The following is a 27,391-nucleotide window of genomic DNA, read 5'->3' on the forward strand; positions in this document are numbered from 1 at the left end:
TTTTCAGTTTTGTATTCAGTAGTATAGCTAATCGAATTATATCTCAAAACTTTTAACATGTTTAAAAATAAAAACCTGCTTTCCACATTGATAACTTAGAGAGGATTACTTATTTTGTGTTAGCATACATACCAGAGATCATTTTTGTGTATTTACTGGGAACTTAATGAATTATTTGCCTGATTAAAGATGCCAATGTTTAGTCGTCTCTCCTTTCTTTTAGATTACATACCGGTTACGGCACCTTCTTCGAGCGAGGTGTGATGCTTCCCCAGTGACCAACAATACCATCCAGTTTCACTGTGATCCTAGTTTCTGGGCTCAAAATATTATCAATCTAGGTATGCCCTTCTGTCCATTTTTCAACATGCCATTTGTTTCTGGAATTCTTAATGATTATGATATGTTACTGAAAATGTATTCCCTTCTACCCCCAAAGAGTTTTTATTACCCTGTTTTGAAGACCTGGAATTTTGCTAGTTTTTTATTAATGTTATGTGTCTGCGTGACACATGCATGAATACAAATACACATGTAACTAAATGGATGATATGAACATCCTTTATATTGACCCACAGAGTAGACTTCGGGATTTAGAAGTTCTTTTTTCCATACAATCTTGTTTGTACTGTAGTTAGTAAAACTTTTGACTCGTGACTGCCATCAGTACAGGATTTTTTTACATTTGGAATGTTTTCTGATGAAATAGTATGTCTCCTATTGGCTTACTTACTCTTAATACCCAGTTATGACGTGCCTAAAGGTTCATTTGCTTGATCTTGCTAGGGAAGACTTCTCATTTTTAAATTCTGTCTTTTATGTAATAACTATATATTTTTAAACTTCCTAATTAGAGTGTAACATGCACACAGAAAAGTGCCCCAGTTTTAAGTATTAGAGCCCACCGAATAATCACAAAGGGAAACTATCATTTTTGGTCAGTTCACATACCTTCGCAGGCAGGTCAGCAGAAAGTAATTACTTTCATTTCCCTATATTATTTGCTAGTAGAAAAAGTCTTCACTTCTTTGCTTCTTAATTTCTCACAGGGAACCTATAGAAGTAGAAATTTAAGAATTCCCTATACATTCTTCATTCAACCACCAATGTATTCCCTTTGATGACAGTTTTTGGTCTCATTGACTATGTTTCGAAGACATCAAAGATAGTTACCCTTTCATTTCCTAGGCTAGATTCTGGGTAGGAAAGGAAGAAGTGGCTAGAAAGAGAGACAGTGCTGTCATAATATACCAAGAAAGAAAGCAGTAAGCTTACACAGATCTCATCCATACAACAGAAGAACAAAAAGGATGGTGATAAGATGACCCCTGAGGCTTAGTTTCAAAGTGCATGCAGCAGTGTATTTATTATTGGTGGGTGACAGGCAACTGGAATCACACATGATCTCACCTCTATTACTAAAAAGAAGCATCTTAATACAAAGTGTGTTTATAAGTAACTATCTGTTATCCTACCCCACCAAACCACCGTACCTTTAGCTCTACAGAGAACCTATCCACATAAATAGTCACATACAGAAATATGTGTACTTACAAGCATATTGCTTACACTATAAACCACATGATGTAGACGTAGGTAAAATTAAGAGTATGTGTGTAACTATACACACATAAGTGGATATAATTTTACATGAATCTGTATCAGCAAAAACAAAATAAAACAGCATCCCTATTTGTGAAGTTTGTGCAAATCCTGTAAAAAAATTAAACAGTATCGTTTACTATAAGACTTCTCAGAGCTATCATTTACAGTTGTATAAATTGTCATTTACAATGAAGTTTGTGTCTTAAATACTCTAACAAGGAGACAAGCTTTCCTAAACTTGTTTATCCATGGCTTCTGAGAAATAGAAGAGTACAAGGGAAAAATTGATCTAGGTGAATGTTCAGTAAATGTCTTAGTGAGTTTGGGTAAGTTGTTGAATCTCTCTGAACCCTTAGATCCCTTGTCCAAAGAAAGGACTTAAACAAGGATATGCATAGACTTACTATCATATTGCCTGCATACAATGAGTATTTAATGAATGATAACCACATTTTTTTAGGATGTTTTTGCTTAGTAAATCAGAAACATTTGATTCTGTACTTTTGAAGAACTCAAGCTTTGGCCTTGTGCTTTAATCAGATCCAGTTAGAGGCACCTTTGAATTCTAAAAGTGTAACTGTAAGCCAGAGTATTGTCTCTCAGAGGACTGATGTAGTGTGCACTGTGAAGATATAAGGAACTTGAAAGGTTACGAATTGCTCATACTAGAGAATCAGAAATATATTGTGGGAATTTTAGAACCAGTGTGAGGTTTGCTTGTTTTGTTTTGATAAACAACAGCAGTTCTCAAGATACAGTATGAGGCTGTTTTAGGAGACCACAAGGACTCCCTTTTCCAACTACATGCCAGTCTGTGGCCAGATATTTTTCTTCAGATATTTCAGATATTTCTTCAGATATTTCAATCCAAAGTATAATGACAGATAATGCAAAAACAGAAGAGTTCAACTTTTAGGCGAAACATGTAGAGGAGACTTTTAAAATAATAAGACAATGACACTCCACTGATTTTTTTTAAAAAATTATTTTTCATAAAAATATTATGAGTTTGTTATTTTTAAATGAATTGATAGGTAAAAAGTGCTTTTAATGGGTTCTAATATGGTAAAATTTGATTAGAACTTATATAAACAAAAGCTCTTTGGGGCCTTCTATTTTTAAGAGTCTGAAGTGTTTCTGAGACCAGAAAATTTCTGGGCAATTTGAAGCTCAGCAAAAATAGCCTTATTTTACTATCAGAAAAACTTTACAACTTAACTTTTTCTCTTTGATTAGGTTCTTTAGTAATTGAAGATAAAGAGAGTCAGCCACAAATGCCTAAGCAGAATCCTGTTGTGGAACAGAATTCACAGCCACCAGGTGGTTTATCTTCAAACCAGTTATCCAAGTTTCCAACACAGATCAGCCTAGCTCAATTACGACTCCAGCATATGCAGCAACAGGTAATGGCTCAGAGGCAACAGGTGCAACGGAGGCCAGCACCTGTGGGTTTACCAAACCCTAGAATGCAGGGGCCCATCCAGCAACCTTCCATCTCTCATCAGGTAAATTTGGAAGCAGGCCTGTCCTAACTTAGATAATTATAGTACAATTGTATTCAGCATCTTTTAAAATAACCAAGACATCTATCATCTATGATATAAATATATGAATTTATAAAAATTTATCAAAGTATCCCTGATTTTACTCCTAGTTTTTGGTCTTTCTCAAAAAGGAATTAATGGTTTATTTAGCCGGTACAACTATTTTCATCTACTCTTTGTTCTCTTCAGTTATAACCGAGGATAAATGTTTGCATTCCTAACCAACTCCTGCCTATGGCTGACGATACAGTTGTGTATCTGTAACTCATCATTCCCATATTAATGCTTCAGAATGATTTCTACTTCAGTTATCTGGTCTTTGCGGGGATGCAGTGTTTAGGAAAACTGCAGTGCGTCTTAGAAATTAGGGTAAAACGAAAGAGAAAAAGGCTGGGGAGTGGTTCACTAGAAATCTCCCTTCTTCAGACTCTGAGCAGGTATTCCATGAACATTCTTATTTTTGCTAGCTACAAAGTATTCCATTTACTTTTAATCTATTTTTGAAGATAAGTTTATATGCTCTGTTAAAGAGTTTTATCCCGCTCAAGTGAGATCTGGATATGCTTAATAGTTTACTCAAGAATGTAAAGTCTGATTAATTCATACAAATGTTATTTTACAGTTACATTTATTTATTTGTACTCTTCTATTTGTAAGAAGGATTTGAAGTAGTATACTTTAAATGGATTGGCACAAAGGAATGAAATAGAACAAGGCTTAATAAGAATCAAAAGTGTGCAGAACTAGGTTAAGAATTCCTTTACTTGAGAACAAGACTTAGACGAGAAATTTTTTCACAACCAAAGAAAACAAGAAACAGATGTAATATCTATATTATTTGGTAAAAAGGAAACATGCCAGTTAACTAGGAAAGAACCTTTTAACTAGTATTTTTCCAGTGCTAAGGAGGAATGTATAATGTGGTTCTTTATGAAAAAGTAATTAAGAATGGCATAATAATACTTTTTGTAGCAATTTTACAAAACAGGGAGTTTGTCTTCATAGGGCTCTTACTTACCCTGAATGAAGTTATGGACATGTATAGATCCTGATTTTGTTAAGTTGCTTCTGTGAAGACCTAAAGCAATTTATTTCAGGCTTATGGCTTTCTAGTAATTTGATTAAGAAGGCATATCAAATCCAGGGGAATATTAATGTACCCAGTAGATTATTCCTCTAGAACTTTGTTTTAACTCATGTTTCACAGGAAGTAATTAACAAAGAATTTAAGACGTCTTTGGTGGGTGTTCCATGGGAAAAAACTTTGTACACTTTAGATACCAGGAGCACAACTGACAGAGTTGAAATTTTAAGAAAATTGAGGAATAATTTTATCATTACCTCTGCAGATTGATACAGTGCAGATAGACCTTAAAAAGTACCAAAATATTTGTAAAGATAAATCTGAAGAGAAGAGAGAGTTCAGTGCCTAGTGCTAAGCATTTTCATGATTACTATTTATGTTAAGTGTCTGGGAGATTGAAAAGTGATTTTTATTTAAGTTTATTAACATGAAAAAAGATAAATTCATTATTTTTGTTAATTGCCTTTTCACTAAGAAGTAAGAAACTGAGGCATTTAGTAGATACTATGTGACTTGGTCCCTCTATCATTGTTATTTACAAGGAGTCACAAAGAAAATGACGTCTCAGCATTCGCCTACTTATCTCAGAAATTTGCTTTTGATCTTATTTTTTTCCTCTCTAGGATTTACTGCTGTATAATCTATATAATACACAATTTCTATTCTGAAACCTAGTTTTTCCTCATAGAAATAAAGTAATTTTTACATCTTTTGGTTGTTCCCTCACACAGTATTGTTTTTCTACTACTCTCAGTGACTCCTGAATCTTCTTTCACACTCATCTCTCATTTTTATGTGTTCTCTGCCAAATACTCATACATTTTTCACGCATCAGTCTGTCCTCCATAAGCTTTTACAGTGCTCTGCCCAGCTATATACTTAGTTTTCTACCAGTTTATTTACATATAAGTGTGGGAAGGTATCTGTCTATAAGGAGGTTGTGTGTGCCTCTGGCTTTGTGGATATGTTCAAATCTCACCCTATATCTGTCCATAGGACACAGTTAAGTTTAAAGGACTGCTTATAAAAATTGCTTGCATGAGAGTTCCTTATTTCTTATTCCTTTGAATATTAGCCAGGTAGTCTGCATGGTTAAAGAGTTGTATGGTGCAGAGGTAAGACGGAACTAAGTGTTACAAACCTGGTAGACAGTGCATCTGTTTATTCAGCAATATGCAGTCTATTTCAGTGGACAGATCACACCTGGTTAGAGAGCACTGTCACCTGTTATTTTATACACACTCCACAGCAATGCTTCTCACTCCTGAGTCACATTTACTGCTGTGGAGATACTCTTGCTCATGTGTATACATTAATTTTCCTGAACAGTGAATAGATGTTAGAAGGACATCTGCTATCCTTCATGGTTATTATGCGCAGTTGGGAACTACTGACCTAAAATACAGTCAAAACCTATAATCATAAAGGTACTTAGAGTGAGGGTGAAGATAATGGTGTTTATATGTCAGTTTGCTTAAGCGCTCAATTATCTCTCTTTTTTTCTTTCTGTATCGTCCTTGCAAATTAGTTGATTCCATTTAATTAAAGTTGCACTGGTTTTGGTTTTTCTCTTATGAGCATAACTAGTTCCTAGTCCTATTCTTCAAAGTTGCCTCCCCTGTCTAACACAATCAACTATAACAGTTTAGGAGAGGGAAGAACACCTGACGTCTTACCAAACTGTGAGCTCTTTGAGGGCAGGGCTGACACCATTCTAACACCAGTTGCTCAGACTACATTACTCTAGCGCCAAGTGTCGTTCCTTGACTGTATCAATGTCTAAATCTGAGTGTGGCTGTGAGAGTGGGGTAGCAAAGGACTAATGGAAGTTCCTTCATTGTCTCTTAAGGACCGTTTTGGATGATTTCCCACTCTTTAAAAAGTTACCTCTTAGATAAATTAAGAACTTTTTCACTATTTCCACTGTAATTCCCCAGTTGTTTTCTGTTAACGTTTCTCTGCTACAGAACTCTTCAAGCCACAAAACTTGAAAAATCAAAGAGAATGACTATGGCTTCAGGCTTATGCATCTGTACAGTTGTGACATTTTCTCTAATACTTTTCTCTTCTTCACCCACAGAATTTCCCTTGTATTGAAACAGTATCTAAATCTATTTTTGAGTCTGTAATTGCTGGCCACTCTTGAGAGTTGTTACCCAGTGCCAACTGATTTGTAAGAGTGGGGGGAAAGAAGTATTTACCCAGGAAAAGAGAGTAAATTCCACAAATGAGAAAGGAAAAGTAAAAATAGAGGGCAAAATTAGAGCTACCTTTTATAGCTCTCTCCATCGGAGGACCGAAAGTTAAGGTGCTGTTACTTCAGCCCTGTACATTTCACGTTTGTCTCCTTGTGAATATGGAGGTTAATACTTCCCCTTCTGAGAAGTTCTAATCACATACAGTTGAGAGAGCTAAAAATAAGTACTTGCTTTACAACAAATTGCCAACCATAGAATTGGTTCACCATGAGACTGCGACTGGCATATAAGGTTACCTTTTTCTAGAACACTGGTCTCAATTTCCAGGGCTAGCATTTCTGCACAAAGTAGGCTTGCCTTCCCAGCCCTTGCCCTATCGTATAACCCACCATTGTTGTCCTTGAAGCGTTTCCATTTGAAATCTATTTTCCTTTAGGGAAATTCATCCTCTCAGCTCTAATTAGTACCTTAATCCACCCCCAGCTACACACCAGCAGGTGTTTTGGTAATGACATAGCGGAGTAGATTTGGATGAAAGCTCTAGTGCTGCCTTTCACTAGCCGTGTGACCTTTTTCAAGTTCTCTAAGCTTTCTAATGTTTAGTGTCCTAATTTGTAAAATGAGGGGAAGATAATAATGAGGTAACTCATGTAAAATGCTAATCATAATGCCTGACATATGGTTTGACCTCAGTGAGATCTAAAACTCATTAATTTTTAAATGTTATTAATAACAACTATTTTCATAATTCATGATTTATTGGTTAGGAGTGCAGACCTTGGAGCCACAGTGCCTGAGTTCAAGTTCTAGCTTCATCTTTAATTATCTTCATTAATCTGGGGCAGGTTATTTAACTTCTCTATACCTCGGTTTCCTTTTCTCAAAAATGAAGAGAATTCCTACCTCATAGTATTGTTGGGAAGATTAAATGAGTTAACTCACATAAAGTCCTTAAAGCAGTACTTGGCATGTAACAGCTGCTCAGTAAATGCTAGCAATTACTATTCTACCATCACATTACTTGAGGACATCTGAAGAGGGCAGTTCTTTGCAAAATGTAATCATCAGAGACTTCGAAGTATACCAAACACAAATTTTCCCTACTTCCTTAACATGGCCTATGTCCAGTCCTTTTTTAACCTGCTTAAAGTTGGAAACCTTACCCCAAGGCTCTTTCCTAATAAAACTTTTCACATAGTTATACACATTCTAGAAGGCTGCCTCTTTCCCCCATACCCATGCTATAGTGTTAATAAGTTATTCATCTGTGACAGAGGTGCTGTCTTTCTGTGAAAGATTTGTCTTTCAAGGGATGATTTTTACTAAATTGGTTTAATTTCTTTTTTCCAGCAGCCCCCTCCACGTTTGATAAATTTTCAGAATCACAGCCCCAAACCCAATGGACCAGTTCTTCCCCCACATCCTCAACAGCTGAGATATCCACCAAACCAGAACATACCACGACAAGCAATAAAGCCCAACCCACTACAGATGGCTTTTTTGGCTCAACAAGCTATAAAACAGGTATCCATATTTGCTTTCTTTGGCTTCTTGTTCTGCTTCTCTATTTTTAGATCACATTAAATTTATAGATAAAGCAATGAAGAGCAAGAGCAAGTCCCCCTGCCCCCTGGATTGGTTGATTTGAGAGAGAGAAAGTGCATGAGTGGTGGGGAGGAGCAGAGGTAGGAGAGAGAATCCTCAGGCAGACTCCCTGATGAGTGTGGCTTCTGATGTGGGGCTCAATCCCAGGTCCCTGAGATTATGACCTGAGCTGAAACCAAGGGGTTGGATACTTAACTGACTGAGCCACCCAGGCACCACCGCCCCCCCCTTTTTTTAAATAAATGTGAGTTACCAGGTTTTATTATACACAGACTAATAGAGACAAAGCTAAGAGAAAAGGTCTTGATTTGTAATTAACAAGAAAAATCAAGCCACTTATGTTGATACTGGAGTGAAGTCCCAGAATAATCAATGAGTCATAGTATGAATTTTGGCAATACTGATAGGTGTAGCTTTTAGCTGAATTCATTAAGACAGAAATATTCTAACAAATACAGGTTATATTTCTGCAAAAGAGAACGTAAATGAATCTTTAAGTTGTTATAAGGAGACTTCTTAAAAACAAACTTAAAGTTTTAATATGAGGTACATAAATATCTGATTAAGCTTAATATTTACAGTTATAAGTCCAATGAAGTTTAATATTTATATTCTTAATGTTTTGGATAAAATTATTTTTTAGATAAGACATTACTTTTTAATAAGTAAAAGTTCTCTTTGTCTTCTCCAAGAACTTGTGTCAGCAGTCTTTCCAGCTTAACACTTATAGATTGATTTCAGTTTTCAGGTTTTTTTGCCAAGACCAAATTAAGGAATATGCTATTTTCATAATTCTGTGATATTTGTTTAATCAAATGATCTGAAAATTCTGTTGTAAAAAGTACATACACTATAAGTGTGTGTGTGCGCGCGCGCGTGTGTGTATAATTAATTAGGCTTTATTGTAATACCACTAAATTTTCTTAAATAGTATTTTACAAAAATACTTTTATTTAAAAGTCATACCTCTATTTCATCAGTAAAGGGAGGTGCAAAGGGCCCAAACTACAGTTTAGCCTTAAACTTTCCTAATAATTTTGTGACCTTGTGCAAGCTTAATCTTTTAAATGTCATTTGCCCAAACTATGCATTGAGTACCTTGTAGAGTTGTGCTGAAAGTGAATGCTAACATATACAGAAACATCTAGCACATTCTGTGTATACAAATGTGTACTTTCCTTCTTCCCCATTTATTATTTTTAATGGGTAGACACACACTCTAAGAATGTTTTTTAAAATGTTTCCTGGTCAGAATGTAAACATGAACAAATAAATGAACAAACTAAGAGAATATAGATAGTGAGGAATTGGTTTTCAGTTGGTTAATGTAATAAACTGTAGCATACTTGCACGGTGAGAATACTTTAACCTATTGAGAAAATGCGGTAATCTATATGTGATTATGTTATATGGGAAACGTTCTAGAATTTTTGTGGGGCATTACCTCATTTTCCTGGTTGTGTATCTGTTTTATCGTATGTGTGACATATATGATTTATATTTACATCATATGTATATGACATATATGTATGATATATATGTATATACATGATATATAAAAACCTGGAAAAATAAAAACATTATCTATAACTTTGATTATTCTGTGGAAGGGAAGGAGGATTAAGGTCCAGAGAAAAAGAAAAAGATGGATGATGGATGGATGGATGGATACATATGATGGGTAGGTGGTGAAGAGAGGACATTCACAGGTTTCTTTACACAGTATTTTCAGTAAAGAATATAAATTAGATTTTTCAAAATTGGAATGCTTTGACACTATCAGTCTTTATAGTGTAGTCTGTATATAAACCTTGTGTTTGGAGATCTTTTTTTCCCTTGCATAGTCTTGAGATGCCTCTCAGTTGATTTCCTTTTATTTTATATTTCATTGTTATATTATGAAAATTTTCAAACACAGCAAGTTGAAAAGTTGTATAGGAGACATATTGTTCTATTTGCCTTCTCATTTATTATTCCATATACCTATCTATTCATCCATCTACCAATCAGGTGTTTTTATTTTTTGACAGGTTTTGAAGTCATTTGTAGAGAGCATCATGGTTCACCTCTATACTTCTCATTCCTAGTATTCTCTGGATTAATGTATTTGTCTCAGCTTTAACTGAGATTTAACTTAAATAACAAAAATTTTCCTCCAGTGCTTGTTGAGGTTTGATTATCTGTTCATATTTAAGAAGTGGGTTAAAAAAAAAATCCTAAAAGCCTTGGGCTAGAGCTAACGTTTGATGATTGAGATTTCATGCTAGATTAAGGCTATGAGGCAGATTTATTGGGAGAATTCCGAGTGTTGCCATTTTTAAATGTTAGGCTGGCCCAGTTCCCAGAGGATCTTCCTGTCCTCCATCTTCAAGGGCCTGGCTGCTCCTTGAAGCCACATGGGTAAGAAGAATGGTAGGGTGCCAGTGGCAGAGTGTGAGGGAAGCTCAGCATTCAGTTTGAGTATGGTTTCTTAATCTTTGTTTTCAGTGCAGTACTTTTCTTCCTTCTCCTGAACCTGGTGCCTTTCAGTCAAATGACACTGTTTTACCTATTTTAGACAATAAACTTCCAGCCTTCATCTGTGGAGATGGAGGAAGTCCACATTATCTTGGGGTAACTGCAGGTAAAGAAGGAAAGGAACATGGGCTTTAGTGCTTCTTAAACAGACTCTCAGCAGATCTTCCTGTTTTCAGCCCCAGATTCACCTTTCATGCTTCTAATTTCCAAGCCCATAAGGGTTCTGCAGTATATATTGACTTCTCTGTTTTCCGCACTGCCAGCTTAGGTTTCAGCTTTAGCAAATTGACTAAATGATTTGCTGTTCGTCCATCTTCTTTACAGCTTCCAAAATGGGATTTCTGTCTTCTTTCCTATGTTCTTTGAGTCAAAATCCTTTTTTAAAAATTCCCCATAACCATTACTTTAGTTTCAGATGTGTCAGGTAGGGACTGAAGAAAATGTATGTGTTTAGCCCTCCATCTTTACCTCAAAGTTCCTGTCTATGTATGTATTCCTTTTGCAATATATATAAGCTTTCTGAGATGGGGTATTATGGTTTTCTGGTTTAAAAAAAATCAGTGCTTTTAATTTTTTTTATTTTTGGACAGGATTAATGATAATTTTATATATCTGTCCATCTCCTCCCCTTCCCCCCGCCTTTCAGTTGAAATTCTAGTTGAATTCAAATAGCAGAATGTATCTTCTACTTTGTTTTGTAACAGAGGAACAGGGATTAGTTGGACATTTTGTGTTTTGGCCTGCTGATAGACCACCTTTCTCCTCTCTCGCTACTGTAGTGGCAGATCAGCAGTGGGCAGGCTACCGCATCAACTGCCAACAGCACATCCTCTACTCCTTCTAGTCCCACCATTACTAGTGCAGCAGGATATGATGCAAAGGCTTTCGGTTCACCTATGATTGATTTGAGCTCACCAGTGGGAGGTTCTTATAATCTTCCTTCTCTTCCAGATGTAAGTATACAGAAGATTTATACTAAGAATCTTTTGATAATTTTTAAGTGAACTTAGATCTGGTAAAAAGCCTTGAGTTAGTCAGATTATAGGTTGTGTGTTTGGTTTTAGAAGTCATTTTTATTCTTTAGAAATCTAACAGGAGGAAAAATAAAAATGCTAAGCATTTAAATATACTATGGAATATATTTCATGGCACTGCAGTTAAAGGTGTCTGTGAATGAAGGATTACAGTGATGGAACAGGGAAAGCAGGGAAGTGGAGGATCTGAGAAGAGGTACTGGCAAGTTGAATTGCTGGAATGTGCTCTTTTAGAGTAAGGCTGGCAGGGGAGACTAGAATTGAAGACATCAGAAGAGGTGGAGACAATTTTAACAATGGAAATGAAAACATTTCCTCCCAGATCATACTGGCCAGTGCAGAATTACCTCTGATTTATTTTATATTTAAATTAAATACATGCACTTGCTATTTTTGTAAATATGACTTTTTAAAAAATCTCCAAAGGCAGAAAATCCAACATTCTATAGACAGATCTCCAAGTATAAGTTGATACTTATTTTACCTTATCTTAACCCTGTAAGGTTAGAAAATTGTGACAGAAACATTACAAACTTAAAAGAAATATCTTGTCAGATTGTAAAATAATTTTTTAATTTTCATTTAGTTGGTTTTTCAAGTTATTGAGATCAACTAATACTTCAATGTTAATCTTACCAGAGTTTCTTAATTTTTAAAATAATGGTGTATACTTTAAATGGGTGAAGTACATGTATTTTTCATACTATGATACTTCCTATGTGGTACATAGCAAAGCTTCTTTTGTCTCATTCCTATAATTTTATTTTAGCTTTTAGGATTACCTTGCAATGTAAATAACTTTTCTTACATTAAGAGCCAGTAGATCCAGTCACATTGCAGTATGTTTTACACTCTGAAAAGTATTGGCCAAGGTATTGCCCAAGAAATATTAAACATAATTTAACATAAAGGTGTGCTTACTACCTACCCTAAAGAGGACCCACAGAAAGTAGAATTGTCCTTCTGCTCTTTTCTCTGCAGTCCTCAGGTACAGGTGACACTTTGTCTCCCAGGCTTGCTCGACTGAAATTCTTTATCTGAACCATAGAATAAAGAAGCTTTTTCTCAGTCCTCTCAAAGATGGTTCATAACTAGCACCATTCTAGATGGAAAGTTGAAAAGTAAATTTATCACACACAATCTGTGCCCTAGGACCATAAGACTTAAGCCCCTCATAGAATCCTGATTGAAAAGGGCTGGAACTATGTTAGAGAACTGAACTTGAACTTTAATCACAAAGACATTTTGGGGAAATAACTGGTCTATTTAAGTATGATAAGTATTTGCATCTAGAGAATTAAAGTCTTACTCAGTAGAAATTTATCAGTATTTTAACCAAGAAGTCAATTAAGAAAAAAGTGTTTCCTTTATACCTATTACATTAAAGCAAGAATCTAGAGAGGATCCATTCTTCCTACCAAATAGTAGTAATGTACTTAAATGAGTTAGTGTTCTAGAAATGTGTGATGTGTGGGCCTACTTGATCTATGTAGTCATACCAGAGCACCAGTTCTCAATGTGAGCCAAAGACAGTGGGGGTTGGGGGCTCCACAAGATCCTTCCTTTGTAAGGCCATATTTTCTTCATATTGTTCAACCAAAACCACACAGCACAACAGATTGTGTGCGGAAGCAGATATAAGAATCTAGTTGGCTGTTAGTAAGCCAAATTAAAGAGGTTTGCTAACATGTAAAACTGTGCTGTTTTTCTCATCACCTTTTTTTTTATTGACTACCATTTGTTATTTTTAAATAAGTATTTTTTGTTTCAATTTTGATGGGTTTGAATGACACATGATACTCTTATCTTTGCTGATAACTTCTGAACTACTATGTCCTCAGCATATTTACTAAGATGGAACATTAAGAAGAATGAAAGCTTTTTCAAGATTGTTTATGGGGAAAATATGCATCAGAACTTCTCAAATAGGATATTTACATATTTTATTATTTGATAGTAATTATACTATTAAACTTTTCTATTAAATTTAAAGTAGTTTTTAACTTGCAAAGTCAGGATGCCGTGAAATAAATTTCTTTTCTTATAAGATTGACTGTTCAAGTACTATTATGCTGGACAATATTGTGAGGAAAGATACTAGTATAGATCATGGCCAGCCAAGACCGCCCTCAAACAGAACCGTCCAGTCACCAAATTCATCAGTGCCATCTCCAGGCCTTGCAGGTAAAGTGGGCTTCTTTGGATTTTGTGAGTGTGTCCCATTTTTTAACTCTACTTGCAATGACCCCTATACCCCTTTTTGTTGGATGATTAAAATGAGTCTTGAGTTTTTGGCACTATTTAAAATTAATATACTTTCAAAGTGGGAAGCAAAGGTTAAACCTCTGTACCTTTCCAATTTCAATAAAACTTACAGGCATTAGAGCATTCCCAAGAGGAAATTAGTATTGTGGTCTCTTTTGGGGTGTAAGTTGCCTAGGGTCCAAATTTAGCAGTGTCATTCACTTCTTTGGTGGTTTTGGTGGTTTTGTTATTTAATTAATGTTTACAAACTTTTTAACATACCTATTCATTTCCTTTAAAGCACTCTATACCTACCCCCAGAGACCTTGGCAAAATAGGTACTCTAGAACAAAATAAGGAAGGAGGAGAATTTCTCAGGTCATTCAGCAGTCACACAACAGTAATGAGGCAGTTACACAATTTAAAAGGAAATGCTTACTTAAAACATAAACTGGAAGAACACTGTTGGCAAAATATGGCAGAGAAAATGTTTAATTATAAAACAAGTTTGTACAAATAAATAAGGCAAGTACTCAGTATTGCCAGAGGACATGAGTAGATAATTCCCTGAAGAGGAAATACAAATAGCCAGTAACTTGGGGGATTAAGTCTCACTAGTGGTCATTAAAAATATCAAAACAAGACATAATTTCTAACTGTTAAAGTAGCAAAGACTTAAAATAGTGAAAATACTCATTGATAAGAATGTGAGAAGAGAATACTCCGATACATAGCTGGCGGGAATGTAAGTTGACAAAACATTTCTGTGAGCCATTTTTACAATATTACTAAAGCTAACATTTATCCATTGCTGACTCTGTGCTAGGCATTGGACAAAGTATCTTAAGGTCATTGCCTGTAGAATACTTGTTTCAGTATCTCCATTAATTGGTCTCTGTGTGGCTTTCTTACTTGGACTGCTTTTATATCAGCGCCTGCCACTTTTTATTGTCTTCTGTAGCTTTCACTGATGCTGGTGTCCTCACTGACATTTTACCATGGTTATTCTAACTTGGAACATTTGACAGTGTTTGGAAACATTTTTGGTTGTCACATCCTAGGTGGAAAATACAGAGGGATACTGCTAAGCATCCTACAGTGCACAGAACCCTGCCCCCCCCCCCAAACAAAGAATTATCTGGCCTAAGATGCTAACAATAGGCTGAGACCCCTGTTAGTCTAAGGGAGTTAGACTTTGCTGGGAGTCCAACAACTGCTTACTGTTTTCTATTATTTAGTTGTGTTCCGGTTTCAATGTAGTATTATGTCAGCACATTCAATAGGAATTTAATACATAATTATTAACTCATTTTATGAATGTGAATGATTTCCTCTTCTTCAGGACCTGTTACCATGACTAGTGTACATCCACCAATACGTTCACCTAGTGCCTCCAGTGTTGGGAGCCGAGGAAGGTAAACTGACTCAACCTTTATTCTCTCATATATAAATCTCCAGTTAGATTTCTCTTGACTGTTGTTCCAACGTGCTCTTTTTTTGAACAGCTTCCTTTATTTTTAACTTTTAAATTAAAATGTTAATAATTATTATATATTAATTTGATAAACTAGTGGATCAAGTAAATAAAGTGCAGTTTTGTCTTTAAAGGTACAGAAATTGGGATGGGGGTTAATATGTTGAAAATAAGAAAATACATTTGACTTTGCCTAATAGCAAGGAAAATTTAAATGAAGTAGGTATCACATGCTGTACTATATAGGAATGTATATAAATACAAGCTTAGGGGGAAAAGAAACAATAACTTTATACTAACTTCAGTGTTCTGACTTTTTTTAAAGCCAAACATTAATTCTGCCTTAAAATAAATGAACTCATAATAGTTGAAATTCTATCTCAGCTTACTGCTTTGCTCCTCTACTTCTTATACTTGCAAATTTCTCCTAGATAATGAACCCAGTTCTTAACTTGCCTAATCATATGGAAGAAGCATTCTCTGCAGAGAAAAAGGTTGCTTTTAATCCCCTAGAACACAGTGGCTATCTGTAAAAGGTTTTTGTCCCACTACACTTTTAAATAGCAAAACACCAATAATTTATGTCTCTAGTTAATTGTCTTCACACTTCGTGACAGTAAATCATTAATGGGAGTCCAGGGTCTCTGTCACTGAATAGAGAAGGAAATGGGACATGGGAAAGCCTAAAAAGAAGATGCTAGCTCTAAGATACTGAGTTTCAGTTGTAGAGCTTCAAAATATTGAAGCCAATTTTCTTTTAATTCAGATTTTTATTTAAATGTATTTAAATGTCTTTCCAGAAGTATAATGTAACTATTTAGATAGGCTAATATATAAGACTTTTTATACATGAAGCAGTTGCTCTTCAGTTATGTATCATTTATTGATAATGGAACATAGTAACCATTGCTGTGAAGATATAGCATTATTCCTAAAAGCAGTTGTTACACTTTGTCTTGAAATGTTTAAGGTGGCATTCTTTGATTTTTTTCCCCCTCTTTCTTTCTTATAGTTCTGGCTCTTCCAGCAAGCCAGCAGGAGCAGATTCTACACACAGAGTCCCAGTGGTCATGTTGGAGCCAATCCGAATAAAACAGGAAAATAGTGGACCTCCGGAAAATTATGATTTTCCTGTTGTTATAGTGAAACAAGAATCAGATGAAGAATCTAGGCCTCAAAATGTAATTATATTAATTTGGGGAATATTATGCCTATTTGGGGGATAGGATGAAAGAAACTTTTAAATAGCAGATAGGAGATTATAATTTGTTATATTTGAAAACCAGGAAATAGTCAACCAGGGTCGAAAAATTTAAGGAACTCTCTCAGTAAATTAAAAGAAAAAGATGGATAAAAAACAGAAGAGTTTGAGAAATCAGAGGCTCAAACAAGGAGGTTGGGCATTTGAATAAAACAACATGGAAGATAACTGCCCAAAAAATAATACAAGGAAGCTTACTGTAACTGAAAAGTATGATCATCTGAGTTGAAAGGACCCATCAAGTACCAGAACATTAAATGAAAAAAGGACACAAGTTACTACCATAAGTTTCAGAATACTGGGATTTCTAAAAGCCTCCACATGGAAAAAAAAACATACAAAGGAGCAGACATCATAATGGCACCAGGTCCTCAAAATGGACACTTGAATCTGAAAGATAGTAAGGAAATATCCAAATTGTGAAGGGGAAAATATTTCATAGCCAGAATTCTGTATCAATCATGCATAAAGATTAAATAAGCATTTTTTAGACATGTATGTAGGGTCTCAGAAATTTTAACTCTCATGCATTCATTCTCAGATATTTGAGAATATGCTTCATCAAACATGATTGAACCAAGAAAGAAGGCATAAGATCCCAGAAATGGGATCTAACACAGAAAAGAGTAGCTCCCAGTACAACAGCTTCTCTAGTACACCATGTAGCAGAGGACAGAAGACTTCACAGGGGTGTATGTAAAGGCAAAAATGTTTGGCAGTATTGAAAGGCATTTTATTGCCCTATGGAGTTTGTAAGAAAGACTTAGGACTAGAAAAGTAAGCAAATGAAAGGAAGGAAGGGAAGCAGGAACAATTGAACCATAGTAAAAACAAAAAGACGAAAGAGGAAGTGTAGTCATAGTACATTGTGTAGTTATGTAATGAGCAATATTTATAGTCCTAATTAGATAAACAGACACCTGTATTACACAAATTTGACTAAAAACGAGATCTGATCAGGATATAACCTGAATACACATTTAACCAAAAATTGAATTTTTCAGGATACTTAACCAGTGCAACAATGATAGTGACATGGAATCGATGTTGGCCATAAAGTTACACTGGTACCTAACAACTTAAAAACAATTAAAAAATAAATAAATTGGTCCTTAATAAAGCTTAAGAGGGTGGCATGAATGGCATGTGTGTGTAGGGAGGGGATGGAGAGGCAGGAAAGATTAGAAAAATCTAATCTTCGATACTAAGGAATATATACATATGTTTAAAACTGAGCATGACCTGAGCTAAAGGCAGATGCCTAACTGACTGAGCCACCCAGGTGTCCCAAATTTAGATTCATCTTAGAATTATCAATGATTTCTGCAGAAGTGAAATTCTAGGATTTAAAGCACTGTACTTTTCTGTGAATGATAAAAATTCAACAGTAGGCATAGTTTGTCTGAGTATAATTTGAACTAATAGCTCAGTGTATTTACAATTCATATGGTTGACTCTCCACTACACACCTATTCTCCCATTTCTGTAGCTGTCAGCAAATAAAAAGAGATTTCTTATATTATCCACACTCCCATTCTGCTGATTGTGTATTTTGATGATAGTTTTTAGTAGAGGTTCATGTTTTTATCCCTGGGGACTCCTATAACAGCAATAAACCTGTCTCTTACATTTTTACTTCTTCATTACTTCCTTTGAAGTACCCGGGTGCCTATGAGAGAGGATTCTGCAGTCCAGAATTGTAATAGTACAAATAAAGTCAGTTTTGAGAAATAAGACCTATTCTTCTTTCCATTGCAGGCCAACTACCCAAGAAGCATACTCACCTCCCTGCTCTTAAATAGCAGTCAGAGCTCTACCTCTGAGGAGTCTGTGCTAAGGTCAGATGCCCCTGATAGCACAGGAGATCAACCTGGACTTCACCAGGAAGGTTCCTCACATGGAAAGTCTGACTGGCTAGATGCCTCCCAGAAGTCACCCCTTCATGGTGGAGAGACCAGGAAAGAGGATGACCCCAATGAGGACTGGTGTGCAGTTTGTCAGAATGGAGGGGAACTCCTGTGCTGTGAGAAGTGTCCCAAAGTATTTCATCTTTCTTGTCATGTGCCCACTTTGGCAAATTTTCCAAGGTAAGACGGTATTTGCTTCCCTTTCCCACATTCTTTCACTATAAAGAACAATCCCTGATCATTGTAATGTAACATGAAACTTTAGAAATGTAAATAAAAGTCCACTTCACACAAATGCATACTCCAAAACCTTCAACATAGGGTTTTCAATACTCTGCTTCCCATTGCCTGTGCATCTCTCAAAAACCTAGACTGTTGGGACGCCTGGGTGGCTCAGTTCGTTAAGTGCCTGCTTTCCCCTCATGTCGTGATCCCAGGGTCCTAGGATCGAGTCCCACATCGGGCTCCTGGCTCAGCAGAGAGCTTGCTTCTTCCTCCCACTCTTGCTTGTACTCTCCCTCTCTGTTAAATGAATAAATAAAACCTTAAAAAAATTCTAAAAAAAAAAAAAAAGAAAGAAACCTAGACTGTTAAGAAAGAAAAAAAAAAAATAGCCAGTCCTTCAAATTATTACAGGTTCTTAACCTAAAGAACAATGATCCTGGTACATAATAATTGCCAAAATACTCCATCGTATTTGCCAAGCATTAAGCTGTATCATTTACAAATATGTCAAGTACATTTTCAAACCAGCCCTGTGCGATGCTGCTGCTGCTGCTGCTGCTGATCATGATGACGATGACGTCGAACAGCAGCCACTGGGCTGATCTCTTCAGTTCTTCAAAAGCTATACTTTTTAAATTTTAATTTTACGCTTAAAGTTGTAAGAATAGTACCAAGAACATTTCTTTTTCTTGAATCATTTTAGGGAAGATGCCAGTTTTGCCTCACATCAGCCATAAATTAATGTGTGTGTGTTTGTTTTATGTGTTTATTTCGCATATGTGTTTCATGCCTCTTTGACTAGACTAATAATTACGGCTTTGACCCTCGCGCTGTATTGCTGCTGAAAGGCTCTCCCAGCATGGTGCTATGTACACAGTAGTTATGCATGCAGTAAACCCTCAGTGATTACAGTTGATGCCCAACAAACAAATCTGTACCGTAGATGGTGGGGAGGAGTGGGAAAGGGAGATGGTGAAGCGAGAAATGATGCAGTAGGAATTCAGAAGTACTTTATCCCCCAACAGTGGAGAATGGATTTGCACTTTCTGCAGAGACTTATCTAAACCAGAAGTTGAATATGATTGTGATGCTCCCAGTCACAACTCAGAAAAAAAGAAGACTGAAAACCTTGTTAAATTAACACCAATAGATAAAAGGGTAAGTTTTTTTTTCCCCCAACATTTCTAACATACATTGTTAGTTAAACAGGTTTGTTTTTGTTTTTGTTTTTGTTTTGTTAGATGGGGATTATTGTAATGCCAGTGTGCCTTTCATTAGAGAAGTGTATATTCAATCAAATTTTACACTGGCCTCTTTTTCTTTAGTTTTTCTTTAAGAGTATAGAAATCTTGAATAATATAACTTACAACTTTTTCTGGTTAAAAATAATCACATTACTGCCTATACATTTTCTAGAAGCTTAAAAGACTGTACTGGAGCAAGGTAAAACATGTATCCTCTATGTGGTCAAGAATTGTAGTTTACCTTTAGTAAACTTGTTTTATTTCTCCTGTAAATAAATTTTCTTCCTAATTTGTTGAGAATCAGCAGGAAAGAGAAGGGCTTTTCTATTTACTCTTCCTGGAAATAGTTCCATTCTTTTACCAGATGGTACTGGGTTTATACCTCAAAGCCAACTAATATAGTTAAGTGTAATTGACATTTAAAGCTACTACACCAACACTTCTTTAGTAGTTAAAGAAGTTCTTTGCTAAAATATTGAGTAAAACAATCAGTATGAAAGTTACTGTGCAAGAGGGGGCCCAAACACACACTGCCAGTGCTACACAATAGTTACTGGGATTAAACCCTCAGCAGAGAAGTAGCCAAGTGCCTGGATAGCACCATGTGCATTCAAAGAAGCAGCCTTAGGACTAGACACACCATAGAAAAGGGTCCCTCTGTGGATCTCTTAACATACATATACCCTTTTTTATTGACTATTAATAAATCAGTATATAAATTAGAGAGATAATTGGAAATTTGTTTTTAGAAAGAGCTTTAGGTGGGTTTCATATGATACTGCTTTTTGTTCCTATAAGAACTGCTCTCCTATATCACATACAGCCCAAACTGTTAAACAGTAGAATTCAGTAAATGACTGAAGAGATCAGAACTCTAAGTATTGATATTTTTCTGGTATTCATCTGGTTTTAATTTTTATTGTATTTTGAGACCCATGGCATTGGTATTAAAAATAAGCTGTGACTTCATTATTTTACTATATTTTTATTTTTTTGCTCAGAAGTGTGAACGCCTACTTTTATTTCTTTACTGCCATGAAATGAGCCTGGCTTTTCAAGACCCAGTTCCTCTAACTGTAAGTATTAACATCATTTTGTGCATTTTTACATAGTTGGATGATTTTTGTTGTTGCTTTTTAGAGTGCACACTAGTGGGAGCAAGGGGGTGGTATAGGGAGAAAGAATCTTAAGCAGACTCCATGCCTAGTGCAGGGCTCAGTTTCATGACCCTGAGATCATTACCTGAGTCGAAATCAAGAGTTGGACCTCAGCCACCCAAGCACCCCACAGTAAGATGATTTTTCTAAACTTGATTTGTGAGAATGTGGTTTTTCTAGCATTCTGTGGTAGTTAGTTTCCTATATCTAATCCAAATCTTAAAGCTTTATTAACACAAATGGAATACTTTGATCTTGAATACACTTTGATGTTCACAAATTGGCCCCAAGCTTGTATTCATTTCTCATAAATTTTCATGTATTTTACCCACTACTCTCTGCAGTGATTTCTGTTAATCTCTTTCAAGAGGCTTAGGCATATAGCCTAAGCTATTGGGGAAAAACCTATAACTTAAGATAAATTCTTTGTACATATTTTGATTTACACAGGTCCAGACTTCAAGTACTAAGTAAATTTATAACAGTAGAGGAAGGGGTGTCTGTGTGTGTGTGTGTGTGGAGGGGGTGGTTTCTTTATCAGTGACAAAATAGTACACGGAAAAGCAATGAGAACAATCTGAATTTTATTTTCCTGCTTGCAAAATGTATTTAGGACTGGTAGAATTTAGTCTTTTTATTAAACCATCTCATTTATTTTGAAAGGTGCCTGATTATTACAGAATAATAAAAAATCCAATGGACTTGTCAACTATCAAAAAGAGACTACAAGATGATTATTCCATGTACACAAAGCCTGAAGATTTTGTAGCTGATTTTAGATTGATCTTTCAAAACTGTGCCGAATTCAATGAGGTAAGAGGAAAAAGAAAAAAAAAGGGAAGAAGAAAGAAATAAAAAACCACAGCAATGGGGAGGTAATATTAAACCAAACACTTTCTCAGCAAAAGAGATGAAGATCTATAATAGCATAAATTTCTAGAAGTTCAAGTTTGTCAGGTAATGAAAGGTAATTAGGAAGACTATGTCCACATTCCTATTATTCCTTTTCAAAGGTTTCTTATATGGTACATGGAAATGCAAATTATAGCTGACAACTTGAAAACAATTTAGAAAATATTTTTATCTAGAAGCAGCCTTTGTTATTCCCACCTTTATTTCTTAAAATATGGCACTTCCAGACTAAAGTCTTCTTGATGCTGATCTTGAAATATTAAGGTTGTGGTCTAAATAGCTCTGGTATTTAAGTTTTCTCAGTTTTTGATCTGTCAGTTGATCTGAACATCTGTCAGACTTACAGACTTTTGTTGATGGTTTGTTTCTGTATTGGTTACTTGCTCCAGAGATCCATATTTCATTTAATTTGCTTTAAAAAACACCCGTTCCGTGATTCTGTGACTATGGCATCTCTTTGATAATCTCAATTTAGTAATACAGTCATATAGCTATCACTACCTTTAGAAAAATCCAGATGATTCCAAGCCTTTTTTTTTACTTACTTGACCTTCTCTAGACTTTGCTAGCCCCAGACTATTACTTCCTTTATATCAGTGATGATGCATAAACATTTTCCCAAACTTGAGTTAAAAGAGAAAATGTGAGAAACATACTTTTTATTGACTGTCTGAAATATTGGTGTTTGTTTTTAATTCATGTTTTTATTTTTATCCACAGCCTGATTCAGAAGTAGCCAATGCTGGTATAAAACTTGAAAGCTATTTTGAAGAACTTCTAAAGAACCTTTATCCAGAAAAAAGGTTTCCTAAACTAGAATTCAGGAATGAATCAGAAGATAATAAATTTAGTGATGACTCAGATGATGACTTTGTACAGCCCCGGAAGAAACGCCTCAAAAGCATAGAGGAACGCCAGTTGCTTAAATAAGCAACACCATTGGTGTGTGCTGGTTTTTAGATTTTTGGGTTTTGTTTTTAAAAAACATTTTGTCGGTAATTTTAACATCATTACAAAAAGAGTTTGTGACCACTCTGATCTGTACGTTTTTGATGTTTACTAGATTTTGATTTCCTTAATAAACCATTTCTTTTAATCTTCTTATTAAGAACAAAAAAGAAGGGAAGTAAGGAAAGGAGTAAAAGGGAGTCGGAGAAGGGTGGCAGGAAGGAAGGGAGGAAGAAGCATCAACAACAAAAAGACATGCTTCCTACTTCTTGGATTTCAGAGCTACAGTTGGAGTGATAGCAACTATAGAAAGGAAATAGAGTATGTATGAACTCTTAAGTTGAAAATTTAATGTGGTTTGGATGTGTGCATTAACCGATTTTTAGAAAATACCACTACCCATTAATTATGGCCCAACCATGAGTTTAGGTGTATGGTACTTAAGAACAGTACTCCGCGAACATGAGTGGTAATAAGAGTTCTATCCTAGAATGCTGACTGGTACAACAAAAAAGTAGATTAGATGCTATTAAGAAGGCACCTAACAGTATATCATGTAAGATGGCAACTGTATTAAAGAAAAAGCAGGAAAACAAATGTTTGATTTTTGTTTTGTTTTTCCCTTGTCTGTAGAGGTGTTTGGTATAGCAGGTGTTCAAAGCCATTTTTCGTACATTTCTAAATATAACTTCTTCCACTGAAGAAGTAAGTGTACACGTTTAGTTTGCTGTGTGTGTCTGTGTGGTTTGTTGTTTGCTTTTTATCTGTGCAGGTGATCCTTTTATAACGACTCATTGTTTGCAGTATGGCTGTTAGTGGAACTACCAAGAACATAAAACTACAGCAGTGTGTGCCATGTTTGATGTGAGGATTCTTCAACATATACCCTGGGCATTAAATATAAGTTCCCCTAAAAGGGACTAGTTTTGTGGTTTTCATCTTTCTTTATAATTTGGAATAAAAATCTGTTCTGGAATTTGGGAGCAGGCAGTTGGAGGGAATTACAATGAAAATTTAATTTTTCCTGAAGCTTCTGTTTCCTATTTTTAAAGTCAGTACCCGAAATTGAATCTTTTATCTTACTTGATTTTGAATTTCATTTTCATCCTCCCGATAGAGATACAAAAGACCAATCTTCTGAGAGTAAGCACAGTGCTAATGAGCCAGACCTCACTAGTTAAACTGACATTCATTTATTCCTTTCGCTTGTTCAGTGTCAAAGAAGGAAACTAAATTTAGAAGAAAAAAATTGTGCCAGTCTAACATTTGACAAAATATTTACACATAAAGTTTTTCAAAGTAACCTTTATAAAACATTAGTTGACTGAGGGAATTTTTCTCTCTAGGCTGATAGAATAAAAATAAGGCTGAGGTGAAAAAACCTTAAATCTTCTTTGGATGGTTTCAACTTCCATGAATTACACCTAGAGTCCTTGCTTTTTTCCACAAGGCATTACTTCTTAAAATGGACAATTTGAAAATATCCTGGGGCTAGTTCATTGTTTTCATCATTGTTGTTAAAGATAAAATAGAAAACTTAGGAACAATAGCTTCTTGTCGTAGACTTAGGTCTTGTCGATAATATGTCAATTACTTATTAATGGTTAAGAAGTCTTAATCACTTTTCCAAATATGTGTTTCAGAATAGTTGTTGTATTGTGAATATGTGTTAGACATTTATTCTCCAAAGTCTGAACAAATTTTAATACCAGTGCATATCCCATTTAATTTTTTTTTCTCTCTAGCATTTTTAGCACAGCAGCTGTGGAGGTTTTGCTAGTAAGTTTATTGTTATCTCAGAATTCTCTTCTTCTGACCATTTGTTCTTCCATACTTGTTTCCCAAGTTAAAACAGCAACACATAAATTTTGAGGAGGGTACAAAGGGAAATAGCACTTAAGGGAGAAAAATATGTATATATAATTTCTTAAATGCATCTGAGCCAGAATTTCTTCTATTGTGCCCAAAACTTTCATTGTTACATTTAGTCATCATAATCTTTTAAAAACAGTATTTCACCTTTACTTTTTTTTTTTTTTTTGCTGATTGAAAGGTAGTGTTAAGAACCATCTTTCCTATAATCACACATAATATAAATTACATTAAAACTAGTATTTCTCTCTCCAAACAACCTTTTCATAATGGTCTTTATTAAAGTCCTGTGACCTTATTAACAAGCACCTGTGTCTGGGTGGATCCCAGTTTAGTAGCTCTTATGAGGTGAGCCTCACCCATAGTTCAATGTGATTCAAACAACCTTGACCTAAACTTAAAACACTCCAGTGTTTACCTCTGATCAAAAACTCCAGATTTCCTTCTAGATTTGGAACCACGGCCCAGTGTCATAGATGTAAGACCCTGTAATACTAGATGTGATAACATGATGACACCTTTGGCCAGAGCTTGTGAATTGAACAGACCATGTGGGAGCTAGGATTTACCTAATTCTGGCTCATCAAAAGCTTTTGCATGTATCAAGCATCTGATATTTTTGGCTTAAGGAAATAATGTATTCAGAATACATTTGGACATGAGCATCTGGCAATGCAGTTATTTTGTCCTTTCAATTAATAGGCCTTGCTTGTCTTCTCTGAGTGGAGGGGTAAGAAGTCGGATGTGCTAAAAGGAAAATGCCCTCTTGGTAGTTTTACTTGCTTTTCCAAGCTAAAGAACAGGCTCCACATTTTACTCCTACGCCATAGGATAAATGCAGTATAACTTAGGAATACTTCAAAAAGATTCACTCCACAATCAGAAGGGTGAGTATACAGTTGATTGCTCCATTTATGAATTTGCATTTCAAATTTCTGTGTTGTTACGGTGCTTAAACTTTCAAATTTGGGTTCCATAAACAGACTAGTTAGAAATGAAAGGAGGAACCCTTCCTTTTGCTGAGGCCTGATCCATAAATTGTGAATCCCTAAAGTTGCTACATGTGAGCAAAAGGTTTGTAGGTGTAAATAAAAGATGTGCTTATTTTCTGTTATGAATGAGAGAAATTGATCGGATTGGTTATTATGGACATGACTATGAGTTGGACCATCTACTTTCTTATGGAAGCCCTCCTTTTAAGTAAAATGTACATATTTTTTAAAGTATTTTGTAACCTCATGTAAATTAATAGTTGATATCTTTTTACATATATTGCCCTTTCCTCTTGGGTGTGAATTTAGTTAAGTCATAGTTCACAAAGTGGTAGCTCGTGTTCCTTAGTGAGAATCATGCTGGCCAGTCAGACCACCGGTTATTTTCCCCACAAAGATTCGCTTATTGTGAAGGACCTCATAGGCAGCCGTCTTTGTTGTTTGGTGTTTTGTTTTGTTTTGTTTTGTTTTAATTTGGGGGGGAGGGGCAACTGGTGCTTTGATTTTTAATAAAAATTAGCTTTGATGGATTTTAACTGTGAATGTTTTACCACAAGGAATTTTAATGGAAAAATTACACTATGTCATTCAGTAGAATCTTAACTAGTTTGAGTCTCTCTTCGTTACTGCCTTTGTGTGTTCCTCTAAAGAAGTGATGCATATAGGAATGAGCTACTAGTCTGTAAATAAGAAAACTTTCTTAAAAATTCTAACATGTATTTCATGAGCCTTATAAGCAAAAAGTAATTTTACAAACAGGAAGGAAGGGGGTGATAACTTTAGTTGCTGATTCCCATCCCCCTCAAAGTAGGAAAACGAAAGATGTCATAAAAAATTTTTCCTTGTCTAAAACCTGTTGGAAGAGGAGGGGAAGACAGAGTAGGGACTTTTACAGGTCACTTACAAAGTTTACTTATGTTAATTTCACCTATAAACTTTAAAAAGTTTTAATTCTCAGAAATTATGACTTTTTAAAAACTCCACTATTGGATATGGCACCTGGGTGGCTCAGTAGGTTGGGCAACTGGCTCTTGGCTCGTGATTTCAACTCAAATCATGATCTCAGGGTCCTGAGACTATGCTTAGCAGGGATTCTGCTTGAGAATTCTTTCTCTCCCCCGTGCCCCTCTCCCTACTCAGACCTGCTCCCTATTTCTCAAATAAATCTTTAAAACTCACTGTTGGATATTAAACATCTTACTTTGATAGGGCTGAGAATAGCCTTCTGTTTGAGTCTTGAGTTTTTAAGTAGAATAATTAAGTCTTACTTTGAATCCTAAAAATGGCCCTTACCTAAAAATTCCAAGTTAAAAATTTAGCAAAATTCTGTTTCTCCTATCTTCAAATGTAGATGTGGAAGGAAGTCTAACGTCCTCTGCCATGTATCTGGATACTTGTGAATTCCTTACCCATGCTCTCTAATGCCTTTAAACCTAACACAAATGCACTAGAGAATTCAGTCCAGAATCTCTGCATACTACTGATTAAAGCCAAGTTATTGGGGGGGGGGGCAGGGAGTTGGGGATATAATATATAGATCAACCAGGGTAAGCACTTCTCAACCTTGG

At 35.5% G+C, this 27,391-nt stretch overlaps 1 protein-coding gene across 4 annotated transcripts in view; it reads left to right on the forward strand.

Annotated features, from left to right (window-relative positions):
• The window catches only part of TRIM24 (tripartite motif containing 24), a 95,802-nt gene extending 69,376 nt beyond the window's left edge, over positions 1–26,426 (forward strand). Inside the window, exons 8-19 of one of the 4 annotated variants that reach the window (XM_013050010.2) lie at positions 224–341; positions 2,842–3,110; positions 7,785–7,955; positions 11,333–11,506; positions 13,636–13,771; positions 15,174–15,246; positions 16,318–16,486; positions 18,325–18,653; positions 19,724–19,856; positions 20,944–21,018; positions 21,763–21,912; positions 22,732–26,426. In XM_013050010.2, coding sequence (XP_012905464.2) covers positions 224–341; positions 2,842–3,110; positions 7,785–7,955; positions 11,333–11,506; positions 13,636–13,771; positions 15,174–15,246; positions 16,318–16,486; positions 18,325–18,653; positions 19,724–19,856; positions 20,944–21,018; positions 21,763–21,912; positions 22,732–22,941 — 2,007 coding nt within the window. In that variant the 3' untranslated portion in view covers positions 22,942–26,426. Of the gene's footprint in view, positions 1–223; positions 342–2,841; positions 3,111–7,781; positions 7,956–11,332; positions 11,507–13,635; positions 13,772–15,173; positions 15,247–16,317; positions 16,487–18,324; positions 18,654–19,723; positions 19,857–20,943; positions 21,019–21,762; positions 21,913–22,731 lie in introns of all 4 variants that reach the window. The other 3 variants (XM_045063019.1, XM_045063020.1, XM_013050006.2) reach the window with 3 other exon arrangements.
• The last annotated feature ends 965 nt before the right edge of the window (positions 26,427–27,391 follow it).

This window comes from Mustela putorius, unplaced genomic scaffold (genome assembly GCF_011764305.1).
Source record: "Mustela putorius furo isolate JIRA1106 unplaced genomic scaffold, ASM1176430v1.1 tig00003845_pilon_pilon_pilon, whole genome shotgun sequence".
NCBI classification, from domain to species: domain Eukaryota; kingdom Metazoa; phylum Chordata; class Mammalia; order Carnivora; family Mustelidae; genus Mustela; species Mustela putorius.